This window comes from Podarcis raffonei, chromosome 8, assembly GCF_027172205.1.
Source record: "Podarcis raffonei isolate rPodRaf1 chromosome 8, rPodRaf1.pri, whole genome shotgun sequence".
NCBI lineage: Eukaryota > Metazoa > Chordata > Lepidosauria > Squamata > Lacertidae > Podarcis > Podarcis raffonei.
The window spans coordinates 67488480-67503969 of NC_070609.1; the positions used below are offsets into that span (position 1 = coordinate 67488480).

At 46.8% G+C, this 15490-nt stretch overlaps 1 protein-coding gene and 1 pseudogene across 1 annotated transcript; one reads left to right on the forward strand and one right to left on the reverse strand.

Moving 5' to 3' along the window:
- Positions 1-2674: 2674 nt before the first annotated feature.
- GUCA2A (guanylate cyclase activator 2A) lies at positions 2675-9236 on the reverse strand. The gene is made up of 3 exons (XM_053400577.1): positions 9110-9236; positions 6428-6611; positions 2675-4207 (listed from the first exon to the last, which is right to left on the reverse strand). Exons 1-3 carry the CDS (start codon positions 9179-9181, stop codon positions 4143-4145), a joined length of 321 nt encoding a protein of 106 aa, XP_053256552.1. The 5' UTR covers positions 9182-9236; the 3' UTR covers positions 2675-4142.
- LOC128420416 (uncharacterized) lies at positions 8357-8475 on the forward strand (annotated as a pseudogene).
- Positions 9237-15490: the final 6254 nt, after the last annotated feature.

Here is a 15490-nt window from a genome sequence, read left to right on the forward strand (position 1 = left end):
CCTACCATGAAATGTAGGATTTGGCACTATTTTTTAGTGAATTGGATGACAACAGGCTTTTGGCGAAATCGTGACCCTGCGGGTTAGGGTGCCGAGGGCTTGTTTTATGGACTGTTGTGAAACGTGGGGTTTGCACCCCCAAATGTTGCAGGGGCGATTTGCAGGTGTTTGGTACTGTTTTTGAGTGAATTGGATGATGTCGGGTTTTTGGAGAAGTCCATCAGTGTCCTATGTTCCACCTCCACTATCAGAAGCATTATGGATCTGAGCACCTGCTGTTGAGAATCACAAGGGGGAGAGTGTTCCTCTGCTCAGAAACCTTCTTGCAGGTCTCTGGCAGGCATCTGATTGGCAACTGCGAGGACAATATGGTGGACTAGATGGGGCACTGGTCTGATCCAGCAGGCTCTCCTTGCATTCTTAATTTTGGGCCCCCCGTCTCTAAGCTGCCATTGTGCCATGCCTGCCTCCGGTCCAGTGTTTGCATATCCTAATCTGAGCTGAGTCAACACATTCCTGAATGAACCATTTTCTGCATTCCAGTTGCATTAGCTTTATTGAATTCAGCTCATCTCTTTTCATCCTAGGTAGCTCTTTTGTATAGATGGGCATGCGTGTACGTGCACAGCCGCACACATAGGGAGAGAGTTGTATTGTTTCGTTTCCCAATTTGTAATCATGAAAGTATGCTTGCTGTGAAGAATTACCTTTGAGAAGCTGTTGGATAATTTCTCCTCCCCTCTCCACCCCAGGAAATTTGGTGAAAGTGTTACCTCCCATTTATTCATTTATTTGTTTTGCCCACAAACAGGGTTGAGAACGTATAAAGAAAGCTACCTTATACTGGATAGGGACACGGGTGGTGCTGTGGGTTAAACCACAGAGCCTAGGATTTGCCAATCAGAAGGTCAGCGGTTCGAATCCCCGCAACGGGGTGAGCTCCCGTTGCTTGGTCCCTGCTCCTGCCAACCTAGCAGTTCGAAAGCATGTCAAAGTGCAAGTAGATAAATAGGTACCGCTCCGGCGGGAAGGTAAACGGCTTTTCCGTGCACTGCTCTGGTTCGCCAGAAGCGGCTTAGTCATGCTGGCCACATGACCCGGAAGCTCTATGCCAGCTCCCTCGGCCAATAAAGCGAGATGAGCACCGCAACCCCAGAGTTGGCCACGACTGGACCTAATGGTCAGGGGTCCCTTTCCCTTTCCCTTATACTGAGACATGCAATTGATCCGTTTAGTGCAATACTGCAGGTTGAGAAGGCGAGAGCAACAATCAAGAAGGCGGTTTCTGTTGTTGTTGTTCGCCACTCTGAGCCCGGCTTCGGCTGGGGAGGGCGGGATATAAATAAAATTTTATTATTATTATTATTCTGCATGTGCTGCAGAGGGAAGTGAGGGGCAGATGGGGTCCATCAACTTGGCAAGGTAGCTTATCAGGAGAAGGAAAACTCTGATCCTAAAGCTCCCCTGCCTTGTGGCTATGCTCATTCATGAGAAAGTATTCAGGAGTAAGCCCAGAGGAAAATTTTGTACCCATGCGTTGTGGGACAATTTTGGGAGATGTGTAAGGAGTAAGCACTACACCAATCCAGAGTGGAGTCCCTAAGATGGCTGGATGGTGCCTTGTACACCTCCTTCCCACAACTCCTGCAGCCAAGCTGGTGCCAAGTGTATTACTCTGCTTTCCTTTGGATCACATCAACGAGGCCGAGAGCGGGGTCTTCTCGTCTGGGCAGCCCAGGAACTCCATACACACTGCACAGGCTTACACCCTGGGAAGGTCACTTCAGAGATGCTAACACAGTGGTTTGACTTCCCCCCAGAGATGCACTCCGTTGTTGCTTGAAACAGATGAATGCCATTAAGGTTACATAGGGACTGGTGGTGTATATCTGGGCTTTCAGGCTGGGGCCTCTTCCAGACCCACCTGGAGATGCTGGAGATAAAGCTGTCCACATGCAAAACAGGTTATCTCCTGCAATGCACTCTACCTTTGAAAGTGACACAGTAACTACAACTAATCCAGAATGTGGCAGCTAGACTGGGGACTGGGAGGGGCTGCCAAGACCATATAACACCAGTCCTGAAAGACCTACATTGGCTCCCAGTACGTTTCCGAACACAATTCAAAGTGTTGGTGTTGGCCTTTAAAGCCCTAAACGGCCTCGGCCCAGCATACCTGAAGGAGCGTCTCCAACCCCATCGTTCAGCCCGGACTCTGAGGTCCAGCCCCTTGGGCCTTCTGGAGATTCCCTCCCTGCAAGATGTGATGTTACAGGGAACCAGGCAGAGGGCCTTCTTGGTAGTGGCACCCACCCCTCAGATGTCAAGAAAACAAACAACTATCTGACTTTTAGAAGACATCTGAAGGCAGCCCTGTTTAGGGAAGCTTTTAATGTTTGATGTTTTGTCATGGTTTTTAATATTCTGTTGGGAGCCACCCAGAGTGGCTGGGGAAACCCAGCCAAGTCGGTGGGGTATAAATAATAATTTGGCATTAGTATGATTATTATTACTTAATACCTACATGGAGAGAGTTTTTCCTTGCAACAGGGAATTTTGGGGAAAATGGGGCTGGCGAAAACCAGCCAGATGGGTGGGGATATAAATAATAAAATGACTGTAATAATTGAATGAGCCAAACCATTTTCACATCAAAGTAGTAAACGCAGAGAGCATCAGTGCACTGGAAATCTTTATTTTGGACACACCAAACAGGGATATCCACGAGGAAGCCAGTTTTGCATGTCAGAAGCCAGTTTTGCTTAAGAGATCACCATCAAAACCAAACGACCAAATCACCAACAGAGAACAAAAGGGTATTTAAACTCGAATAGAAGTGTTATGTGGGCTACACAGTGTTTTAGTCTGCATATTGATGTCATTTTAAAATGTGTGGCTATCGAGAAGCAGGGGCATCGTCCAAATCAACTGCCTCTGAGGAGAGGGAGAGGGAGACCATGGGAACAGGTAAGGTTTGCTGGGGATGGAAGGAAAATGCTGGAAAGAAATTGAGATTTCTGGTTCCTCTCTGCTACCTCTATACTCTACTGCCATGCACCTCAAAGCTGATGGCCAGAAACTGGCTGCTGGATTGCGATAGGGGAGATATTCAGTTCACTTCAGTTTGCATTTAAAGCTTAAAGTGCCTGATTTGTACTTTCCAGGCTGAAGCACAGCCATTGTTCAAGATCTGTACACCTCTAGATTTTGCAATGCAGCTCTCCAGTCAAAAAAATGTATACTAGGCCAAAGTATGGATAAGCATGTACCTACAACAGTGAAAATAGGAGGCAGAAATGCATTATATTAGGGGAAATTGCTTTGCAAAAATATTCACGTTAGGGGAAATCGCATGGGAATGTGAGCATTTTAAGAGAAATTTGCACCAAAATGCTGGTGAATTTTCCCGAGTGCTTTTTAAAATGACAAACAGGTGCGGAAATGTGGAGAACTGACCTAAGAATGGCAGTGTGAGGGGTGAGAAAATGACTTTAGGCAGCATCTAACATTCCTGAGATGTAATATTACTTCTCATTGAGAATCAGCTGCAGGAGGTTGTAATCTTGAGGGAAGAGTAAGTAGAGGAGAGGGGAGCCAGATTGCCCCTTTTGCTCAAAATGTCACCCCAGATACTTTTCTTCCTATAGGGGAAAATGTATCTGGAGCCTGTTCAGGGGGAAATACAGCCAAGTCTAGAGTTTGACTAGGAAACATGTCTGGCAACAAAAACTTCCTCTCCCCACCCTTTTTTTCTGTTCCCATTTGCAAACTCACACAGCTGGTTTTCAATTTTTAAAAAGCAGAAGAAAAATTACATGGAACTGATGTCGTTATTATTATTTTTTGCAGTGACCAATCACCTTCCTTTCAAGCATTCTCCTTCCTTCCCCAGCCCAACTTTCTGTCCTTTGCACTCTCCCTTCTGACATGGACTCTGAATTGTGCTCATAGAGCTTTTAGGGATGGGGTCCAGGAAGCCAAGGCTGGGTAGCAGCAGCAGGGACACAATGGCCCAGCCAATCTGTGCAAGTGGGCAGAGGTGTCCTCTGTTGGTTTGGATGAGAAAAAGGCAGCAGTAGCAGCAAGGGCCAGTTGTCAGGATCCACTTAGAAAGCCAGCAGAGATGGTAGTGGTCTTCTTCATTAGCATCCAGAGCAGGCAACGTTGGCACAAATCTCACAGGTTGCAGCATCTGCGCTGATCATTTCTGAAGCAAAGAAAAAGAAAGACTCTTTGGGTGACGTTGGGGCAACTCTTTGGGTGACTCAAGTACTCCAATTGGGACTGAGAGGGGAGGGGATCCATGTGTACCTCTGGGGCTTCACCGCTAATCATCTCAACCATGTCACTTCACCAGGGATGAGGAACCTCTAGGCCTCCAGATGTTGGACTTCAGCTGCCATCATCACCGGCCAGCATGGCCAATGGCCACAGATGATGGGAATTGTAGTTCAAGAACATCTGGAAGGCTTCGGTTTCCTCATCCCTGGCCTAGATCTGGCCTCGATCCGGGTTAGGAAGCCTATTGAGAAGGAGGGTAGCACTGGTTAGGAAGCCTATTAAGAGGGAGGTCTCACTCCCTAGAGTCAGGCGGCTGTAAGCAACTCCCACAGCTGGTTGCCAGGGATGTACAAAGACAAGGAAAAGTTTCTTACCTTCCGCTTTTTATTCAATATTTACAGAGAGAGGCTTTGGAACACAACCTCTTGGATAATGGTGTTGTCCTGAGTGACTCTCCACTCCCTTCCTCATTCGTCATTGTCATCACCTCCCCTATAGGTGCCCTTGGGTGCTTTTTCTCTGAGCTCTTTGCTCTCCTAATTTCAAGGCTCATCAGGTCTGGGAGGGAGGGTCTGGAATGCTTTCTAAAGACACTGTGTCTGTCAGCTGTCGCCCCCCCCCCCGGTGCGTCCTCCTCCTCCTCCTCCTCTCCCATTATTTCCCAGCTTTCCCCCTCATCTGCCTCTGAGCAGTGACCTCCCTAAAACCCCTGTTGCAATCCTGAACTGTCTTCTTCTCCTTCTTTGGAAGAGTCAGGATGGGGAGGCAGTCTCCACCATTCCTCCTCTACCCAGTTCCTGTTACCTAGCAAGTAGGAAAATAACAGCAGGGAATCTAGAGGCACTTTAGAGTCTAACACATTTATTATGACATAACCTTTTGAGGACTAGTCTCCAGCATAAGCCTGTTACTCTTCAAGGTGTCACAAGAAAATTCTCTTGTTTGTGCAGCAACATACAAACAGGGCCGTCTAACCCATATGCAGTAGGGATGTGGGGCACCTGGGTGCCAGGCTCTCAGGGGCGCCAGGCTGAGAGTCCGGGGCCCGAGAGTTGAGTCCGGAGAAGAGCCCACCCGCTGCTTGGAACGCCAGGCTCTTCTGCTATGGGCGGCTCTGCACTGCGAGTTCGGGGGCGACCGAGCCAGCGAGACGCTGAGGCAGTTGGCCGGCTCTGCCCTCCTGCGCACCTGGGACTGGGAAACCTGAGGGGGGGGGCATCGGACGGATCTTTGCACCCTGGGGCCGCATATGCTTAAGACAGCCCTGGTTACTCCTCTGGAAAATGTTGCAGTGGAGACAGAGCAAAGCCATTGTGGCAAGGAGCCATTTATAGCCTTCTTCTCCCATGAATTTGTCAAACCCCCTTTAAAGCCATCTGAGGAGAGGAGGAGGAATAAGACCCCAGAAGATCTCTGCTGGATCAAAGTTTACCTTTCTCTCTTGTAATTTTAGAACCCAATGGGGCCATCCAATGAGGTGAGTGTTGGAGGATTCAGGACAGTCTAGATAAGTGGTTCTGAACCTTTTTTTGGGCCATGCCCCACCAAGCACCTCTAAAATCCTGACCCCCCCCCGGTGATATATAATTCTTATTCTTCCAAACGTGAATTCATGTGGAGGAAGCCTAAAAGGCCATTAACTGTTAATGACTCATTCTCAAATTGTCCCCCTTAAAAATCAAATTGCCCTCCTCTGTTGGGAACCACAGGTCTAGATAAAGCATTTCCTTCAAGGAGTCAACTGTTAAACTGGGGGGGTTCGCTCCCACAAGAGGCAGTGAGGTCTACCAACTTGGACAGCATTACAAGAGGATCAGACAAATCAATGGAGGGTGAGGTTATCAATGGCTACTAGTTTTTCACTCCACGAGTAGAGGTGATATGCCTCTGAGTACCAGCATCTGAGAATTGCAGATGGGAAGAGGGGTCTTGGGCTCATTGGTCCTGCTTCTGGGCTTCCCCCAGCCATCTGGTTGGTCACTGTGATAATAGAATGTTGGGCAAGATGAGCAGGGCTGGTCTGATATTCTAGCTGCAAAGCAAACTTGCACAGAGGCCCATCTGGAATATGCCTCTACTGTCCGGCTGTTCAAAGCCGAGGAGACATCCCACCTTCTCATGCATGCACTTGACCATCACCACATACCGAGTTGTCGGAGCAGTATTCCTGCTCTGGGGGATGCACAGACTGGTGCAAACTCTGAGGGCATTTTCGGGTCTCTGCATGCACCAAATGTGGCGCCCATGCGCGTGCGTACGTTCTTGGACCTCTCCTTGAAGAAGCCCTCCAGCTGCTTCACTGATTCCAAGGGGAATACGTAGTCTCCCACCTGCCCAGGGGAAATTAGAACAGACTATCACCATCACTTGCCCACGGCAGGGCATGCAATAGGTTCCTTCTCCCTCCCCCCCAATCTTAGTGCCAGGGCTGGCCTGATACATTTTGGCACCTGAGGTAGACCCCCAAATAGTGCCTCCATCTGTCCCAGGGAAGAAGAGGTGAGGGAAGATCTACATTAGGAAGAAGGAGGGGGAAGACGTTGGGGTCTGCTGTCATCTGCCCTTACAGAATTCATCAGACGGACAAACAGAATTATTGGGCACTGTGTGTCATTGGGTCTGTCTCCTCCTACTGTTGTTGTCCCCCTGCCTTCTGCCCTACCAGCCACCACTGCACATTAGAGCCTTGCCAGGGACATCCTCATGCATGGAGACCCACTGAAAAGGTCAAACTGTAACTTAGAAACCTGCATGTGTTTGTGTGAAGGAACCTGCTCTTCAAGCAAATCCCTTGGCTGGGAAATTTCAAGGGCAAGGCTTATCCTTGCCTAGCATGTATTTGCAAAGCAATAAAGATAGAGGCCTGTTCTCAGAAGACCATCCTCCAAGGCTGTGCTGCCTGATCAAATCCTGCGCTCTGCAAGGAGCCTAGCCTGCTTGGAGGCTGCTAAAAACTAACAATGCACAAACCCTCTATAAAGCTACTGTAGAACAGGGAACCTTAAAAAAAAAAAAGAATCATCCCAAGGTCCACATTTCTCTGTGGACAACTTTCCAGGGGCCAAATTTTATGTACATTAGGCTAGTTTCCACATAAACTCACCCGCCCCCATCCTCTATAGAATATAGAGGGGCGTGTGGGTGGGTGTGGGTGTGTAGAAATGAGCCCCAAAGGTAAAATCTACATTCATTTCTCCACCAATTTTTTTCCTCTGACTCCCTCCCTACCATCATGTGGCCCCTAGAAGTTTATGCAATAGAGGTGTGGCCCTCTGGCTGAAAATTGTCCCCCACCCTGCCAGTGTGCACCCAGCTGTATCAAGATTATTTTCATGGGGTGTTTTATCAATATGCTGGCATGCGTGTGCACATCAGCTCAAACACAGCAGAAAAAGAGTCTCCAGGAAACCACACAGTACAGTCATACCTTGGGTTGAAGTAGCTTTGAGATAAGTATTTTTGGGTTGCGTGCTGCGGCGACCCAGAAGTAACGGAGCACGTTACTTCCGGGTTTTGCCTCGTGTGCATGCACAGACAGTCAAAATGATGTCACATGCATGTGCAAAAGTGGCGAATCATGACCCGCACACTCACAGACGCGCTGACAAGGGTTGCGTTCACTTCTGGATGTGAACGGGGCTCTGGAATGGATCCTGTTCGCATTCAGAGGTACCACTGTACAGTCACATCAAAATTGCTTTGTTGCAGTGTGGTTGTTTTTCAATGCACACATGCCCATCAACAAGGAAAGGAGGAGAAAGGCATGTAAGTGGTGTGACAGGAAGGGTGTGTCCAACTGTGCGAGGTCCAAATCCATAATTTGTTTTAGAGATTCTCCCAGTATTTGGGTGGGGTGGATTTCACTACAGAGCAAAGCAGAGAGAGGAAAAATAATCCTCAATAATAGCGGCCATGTGGCTGCTTGGTAAATTCACTGCTAATTCCTGCTAATAGTCTGACTGTGTACATATCTTTTGGTAAATGATTAACTGGACCCACTGTTTGCTGTAAGCTATTCCTTTAGGGGTCTCCTTTGTTTTGCCTCCTTCAACTAAGACTATAGAAGTTCACCTCTTTCTATGGCCATACTACCCTGAACACGCCCAATCTCATCTGATCTCAGAAGCTAAGCAGGGTCAGGCCTGGTTAGTACTTGGATGGGAGAGCCCCTGGGAATACCGGGTGCCATAGGTAAAAGAAAAAAAAGAAGAAGTTCACCTCTTAGTGGACATGCACGGGATCTAAGACCTCCCAGAGTTAAAGCCCAAAGTGATCAATAAGCAGCTGCCCTGTATTGAGTCAGATTATTGGCCCATCTGGTTCAGCATAATCTATACCAGTGTTTCCCACACTTGGGAGTTGTAGTCCAACAACTGCTGGAGACCCAAGTTTGAGAAACCCTGGTCTACACAGATTGGCAGCAGCTCTCCAGGGTTCTAGATTGGGGTCTCTTCCTGGAGATACCAAGGACTGAACCTGGGAGCTTTCTCTTGCAAAGCCGATGCTCTAATTCTCTAATGCTCCATTCCCTTAAAACTAAGGATTCCAGTTCTAAATGGAAAGCTGTCCAAATATGAACAAAGGAAACTGACCTATGTCAGTTCAGACCATTATTACTTACATCTCGCTGTCACCTACACTGATGGGCAGTAGCTGCCCAGGGTCTTTGGGAAAGGTGTATCTCCACCCTATTTGAGATGACAAGGATTCAACCTGGGACCGAAGGCATCCAGGAATCAAGTTCTCTAGCCACTGACCTACTGCTCTTTCCTTCAAGGTGATGCCATAAGGGCAGAAAGGAGATCCTGGGAGGATTCCCCACTCTTACCTTGACTTCGACCCCATCTGAGAGGACGGCCAGCACACTCAGGCAGACTGTGGCCACCAGGTAGGTGTTCATGGTGAGTCACGATTCTGGTTCTCACTTGGAATGTCAGGGCGGACTGGCTCGACAGCGACGGAGCTGGATTTTTAAAGGATGCCCTTTAGTTATTGAATAACTAAGGTATATTGGCACTGGCTAGGATGGTGACAACCCCCTAGGCAGTTTGTGAAGTGTGATAGCCCCAAAGAAATGCCTCCGCCCAGAAAACATTGACATCTTTGTTGTTTTATGGCACTTCGTCAGAAGAGTGTTTCCTTCTACGAACTTTGCTTGCCGTATCCCAGCTGGGATGGAGTCACCAGCAGGTGATGGGTGGATAGCTTTAAGAGCCAAAGGGCAGGGGGACCACACCAAGGCCCAATCCTGTAGGCTACTGAGCAACTCCCACTTCAAATAGGGTTTGAACCAGCTTCAAGGTTTTGGTGCAAATTCACAAAGCCCTAAAGTGCTTGGGCCAAAAGAAGGACTGCTTAATTCCTTATGCTCCACCTCCATCGCTGAGATCTGATGGGGCATTTGGGTGATCATCTATGCCCTTGAGGTTCAGTTGGCCTTCACAAAGGACTGAACCTTTAATGTGGCAGGCCCTGCCCTGTGGAACTCCTTGCCAATTGAGGACAGGCAGGAGTTGTGCCTGCTTTCTGTTAGATGTCTTACAACAAACTCGGCCCTCCAGATTTTTTGAGCCTACAGCTCCCTTCATCCCTAGCTAGCAGGACCAGAGGTCAGGGATGGTGGGAATTGTAGTCCCAAAACATCTGGAGGGCCAAGTTTGCCTATGCCTGTCTTACAAAATCCGTGAAGTTCAGCCAGGCCTTTGGACAGTGTTTGTTTTACTGATGTTTTCAATTGATATTACATTTTTGTGTTGGATTTGGCCCAGATGGGGGTATGAAGCTAATGCAACTCTTTTAGAACTGATTAACATTCTGGCAGTCACTGAAGCTTTTGGATGATCTTCAAGGGCGGCCCCATGTGCAAAACATTACAGCAATCCAAATGGGAGGCTGATACTTGTTGCAATAGAATCTCAGAGGTTCTTGCCTCACTTTCGAGATGTTCTAACTTAGCTTTCCCCAACCTGGTGTTCTCCAGATCTTTTCAGTTCACATTTAAAGGCAAATCTACTCACTATGCATTTCCCCAAACTGCTTGTATACTGAAATAAAGCCATCCTTTGAAATTCGCATTTCTTTGAATTTTGCAATGCAGGATCTTCAGCCAAGGAACATGTAAAAAAATACATATGCTATGGCCCAGAAGTGGGCATTGAAATGCATCTATGGACTCAGCTATACAGCTGCAAATATAACGTTTTAAGTGTGTTTTAAGTGCATTATACAAATGTGACATGAGATGGCGATGGTGAGCTTATGGCAAATTCAATATATTTTTCAAAACGCTTTTTTAAAAAAGCATTTTCACTGAGTTTTTAATATGTGTTTAGATTCCACCTATTAGTGAGAACGACATGCAAAAATACATTACATTGCTTTGTAAGAATGTCTGTACAGTGGACACTCGGGTTGCGAACATGATCTGTGCGGGAAGCACGTTCGCAACCTGCAGTGCCACGTGTGCGCATGCGCGGGTTGCGATTCGGCGCTTCTGCGCATGTGCAAAGCACAATTTAGCGCTTCTGCGCATGCACGACCGCCGGAACCCGGAAGTAACCCGTTCCGGTAATTCTGGATTTTGGTGCATCCGTAACCCGAAAAAACGCAACCTGAAGCGTCTGTAACCCGAGGTATGACTGTATTAGGGGAAGTTGCGCATGAGAATATGTAGGCTAGCAGATATGTGTGCTAAAATGTGGATGAGTTTTCATGGAGACTTTTAGAAGAAGAAAAATAGTAGACTAACATGGAAACACGGAGAACTGAGTTTAAGATTTGCTCCTGTTGACTGCCCTCAGCCTGCAACTGCAGCCCCTCCACTAAGAAAAGTAAACCATCACATGAAGAAAGGTTTTTGTTGTTGTTGTTGTTGTTTTGGTATTTTGCCATGTTGTATTTTAGCTACATGTTCTTTCCTGGCAGCAAAAGATACAGGCCATGTTTTAGTTTTGAAGTAGATAGGAGTTGTGCAACTGCTCGCCCTATAATAAACATTCCTGAAAGTATATATAAAGTAACAACCCAGTCCCTCCTGCTTTACAGTTGCTTATGTTTAACTTTGAGCATGCGCAGGGGGTGGCAGGGCAACTCTGCTCATGTCACCTTCTCCCCAATTCTCCAGTTTTAAGGGCAGTACTCCAAATCAGTTTATGGATTTCTTTTTCAAGTCCCCATTAAAACTCACCAGCATTTTAGGGCTAATTTCTATTAATATACCCATTTTTAGGCAATATTCCCTAATGGAAAGCAGTGTGTGTCCAAAGAGCCCAGGGAACCCTCCTACTTTGAAATATAGAGCAAGGTTTCAGTTTGAGGGCATCTGTTCTGGTGCCTTGACTGCACTGGAACCTGATCGGATTATGCTTACAGAGGAGCTGACCCGTGACATTGCTAACAAACCAAGGCTCAAGTGTTGGATTAATTTTTCATACTTCCATGTGGCTCTGCATGCAATCTGCTGACCACGTCAATCAAGGCCTGGTGGGATAGTAACAGCATGTCTTATTCAGCTACCTCTCTGGTTTCTGTTAAAACGCTGCAGATTTCAGATGGGGAGGCTTAAGAAATGTGATCTTTACAAATTCTGGTACAAACTAACCTGATCTGTAGCTCCTGGAGTAAGATGCCATTTGGAGCTGAACTATTCACACAATTTCACACTTTCTCAATGTTCTAATGCAGTTCTTGACTAAAAAAAACAAGCAAAAGTCAAAATATATTTAGAATGGGAAAGGGGAGAACATCATTTGTCCCCCCCCTTTTTTTTTACAATCCACTGACCCATTTCACCAGTTCTGGACTTCTGTGTAGATCAGAACAGAACTACGAGTCAGAATGCTTCCCTGAATTTTTGCAGTACAGTGGCACTTCGAGAAGTGCGCGTGCACACACACACACACACACACACACAAATATTTAATGTAAAGAATGAATACCACGAAACACTTGAATGAAAAGCAGCATAGAAATCTAATAAATCAAAATCAAATATATGTCATTCAGGAGAAGAATGCATGCAAAACACACACAAAATGTGTGTAAATGTGTACAATTTAAATGTTAAGCTTTTGTGCATTGAATGCCCCACCCCACAAAGAAGGAGATGGAACAGAAGACCTGAGCACACATGAAATGGAAAGGAAATGGAAATAGGATGCTGTTTCCTAAGACTTTAGAAATGCTTTCCTTGAGAGAAAACACATTTATAAACGTGCGTTATGAAGGAAAATATTAGGGATGTGCACTGGGTTCAGCCAGAGTCCTAAGGGCAAGGTAGATTGGACTGATTTGGAGGGATCTGGGTTTCGCCCAAGTTAGCTGGAGACAGGCCCAGATTTTGTTGGGTCACACCCTCGTGTTGTAAAGGGTCGGGTCTTGTGAGGGGGTAATGCCTGAGAAGAACCTCAAATGCCAGGTAGACAGGCCTGGGGGAGCAACATTTGCCCCAGGGTTCTGAGGTTCCCCATTCTTGCTATAATGGCATGCAAGCTTCCAAACTGTATAGAGTTATTAGCTGAACAAACTACAAGAAAACGTTACATAATCTTGGCTTCTGAGCTAATGAAAAGGCTGTCAGTTTTTGATTCTATAATTCAGGGGTGGCCAGCTCCCAAGAGACTGCGATCTACTCACAGAGTTAAAAACTGGAAGTGATCTACCCCCTTTTTGGGGGTTCAGGCTTTTTTAAGGAATGAACGCCCTGTTTTGGGGGGTTCAGGTCAAAGTTGTTGAGCTCCTTTTAGGGAGGGGGAGAAAGCCACACTATAATTGGATAACGGTTCTATGTCAAATGAATATGTTTGTCATCTTTGGGAAACTGGTGTCATTCTAAGGATAGCTTTTGTCTTCCTTGCATCCCTGCTTGCCATTTTCTTTGTGCTTAATCTTACGAGAATGGAAACAGATGGAAGAATGGGAAAGAGACCTAGAATTAGTTGGCTTGGCTGGTCATTGCCTCCGGCTGTTGGGCGCCACCTGCTGTTGGGCTCCCTGCCTTCTGCCCCACCTAGTTGCCCACTAGTTGCTACTGCTGCAAGCATTACGCTCACTCAGAATAGGCTATCTAATGCAGGCCAAGAGTGGGGAACCTGTGGCCCTCAGATGTTTCTGAACTACAACCTAGTTATCCCTGACCATTGGCCATGCTGGCTAGGGCTGATAGGAGCTGGAATCCAGTGGCATTTGAAGGGGCCACAGGTTCCCCATCCCCAATGTAGGCAATTGGATTTGGTGCTGCTGTGAAGACCGTCCCGAGTGAGGGCAATTGTTCCTCCAATAATTCTGAATTGATTATCCTTTTTGTCCCATGCCACAGGATCCTTCCTACCAATCACCGACACAGGGGATGAGTACTGTGAGGTGAAAAAATATATTATGAAATCCGCCTCTCTCATTTTGGTTGGTCCTACTAGGATTACCTTCTGAAAGCTACAGCATTCTGGACAGATTGCAACCCAGCTCGGGTGGTCGGTGTAAAAACAGCTTTTGACCTTTTTCCTTCCTTTCGCTACCTCATCATATTTATGGTACTGTTATTACCTAGGAGTCAGGGCTCTCATGTGCCTTTGCTGCCCTTTCCAGGAGTTAAAATGTTACCCAAATGGCACCTCTCTAAGTGGCGGCTGATGTCATTCATCATGGGACCATCCCAGCCATTTCCATTTACACCAGGCTATTCTGGAGGTCCTTGTCATGAGGCCTATTTCTCTTCCACCCATAAACTGACAAGTCTGTACTTTTGGACCCAAATAAGAGACTCGTTGCATTATGTACATACTAATTTACAACTAAAGAAAGCATTTTCCCCCAAAACATCGTTGTAAGGGTTTACCTTCAACCCACATGAGTGATGCTTAGGGATGGGAAGGTTGGGTGTGTTTCTGGACCCCACTGCCATTTTCAGATGTTAGTTTTTGTTGCTGTTGTTTTACAAACTGCTCTGTTTGTCCCTTAAAAAAAAAGATTCCACCTACTTTCACAAAGAAACGTGCTTATGAGATTATCCGAGAGTTGACTGTTTCTTCCTTTAATATTTTAAGCTGCTCAGAGGTGTTCTGTGGCCACGCAGTTAAAGAAAAGAAAAGAAAAGAAACCTTGTAAGATGCTTTCAAGAAACGGTTTTGCATCATAACATGCAGCCCCCTCCTGGGGAATTGCATGCAGAAGAAGATGTCTGCATGGGGCCACTATCTTTTCTTCACCTGTACAATGACCGTGGTAGCCTTAGATCATGGAAAAGACCTGTATCTGAAATGCTGGGGACTTGCATCATGCAATTCATAGGGGTGGTGATCCGTCAATGATTTTTTCTTTGTATTGCAAGGGGTTGGACTAGATCACTCTTTGGTCCTCTTCCAACTCTACCATTCAACAATTCTATGAATACCCAATTCTATGAAGACCCAGTCAGGTCTAGCAGGCACTTTCCTGCAATCCTAGCTGGAGAGCAGACAGGAACGTGCATCAATGCCAAGGCCACTTAGCCAACTTAAGTCCCTTTAGCCCACTTTGGCCCACTTCAACTCACATAGGCCCTAACAGACCTACTTCAGTTCACTTCAGCCCACTTTGGCCCACTTAAGTCTTCTTAGCCCTCTTAGCCATCTTAAGTCCCCACTCAAGTCCCAACTTCTTAAGTCCCCTTAGCCAAATTAGCCAACTTCTAAATGCATACAAGAATGGGTGCATTCGGAGAAAGTCACACTAAAAAGCTGGTGAATTTTCACTGGGACTGTCACGGGTCAACTCCTCTGTAAGCATAATCCGATCAGGTTCCAGTGCAGTCAAGGCACCAGAACAGATGCCCTCAAACTGAAACCTTGCTCTATATTTCAAAGTAGGAGCGTTCCCTGAGGTCTTTGGAAGTGAAACAGAGAGAACCCTGTTTTACAACAGCGAACCAAGCCATTTCCAGCCCTGCGACTAAAGCATGACTGCAGGCGGGGGTGGAATGCAAGTGAAGCAACTGATACTGAGAGAAATCCCCCTTTTCCAATTTTGCCACCCTGTTTGCAGGTTGCAAGGGGGCACGTATGGGGGATTGGGGAGGGTGCACAGCTGAATTACAGGGTGAAATGAGCAGTGGCAGAAATCACATTCCTTGGTGTTGCTGAGCAAGATTTTCCCCTCCCAAGATTCCAGAGCGAGGGCCAGGGAAGATCGCCCTCATTGTGAGTAGGCTTCAGATGCTATCATATGGTGCCACCGT

Coding starts and splice junctions, on each gene's coding strand:
- GUCA2A (XM_053400577.1), bottom strand. CDS start 9,181: ATGAACACCTACCTGGTGGCCACAGTCTGCCTGAGTGTGCTGGCCGTC. Junction 6,612..9,109: donor CAGATGGGGTCGAAGTCAAG/GTAAGAGTGGGG, acceptor TCCCCTGGGCAG/GTGGGAGACTACGTATTCCC. Junction 4,208..6,427: donor AATACTGCTCCGACAACTCG/GTATGTGGTGAT, acceptor TCTTTGCTTCAG/AAATGATCAGCGCAGATGCT.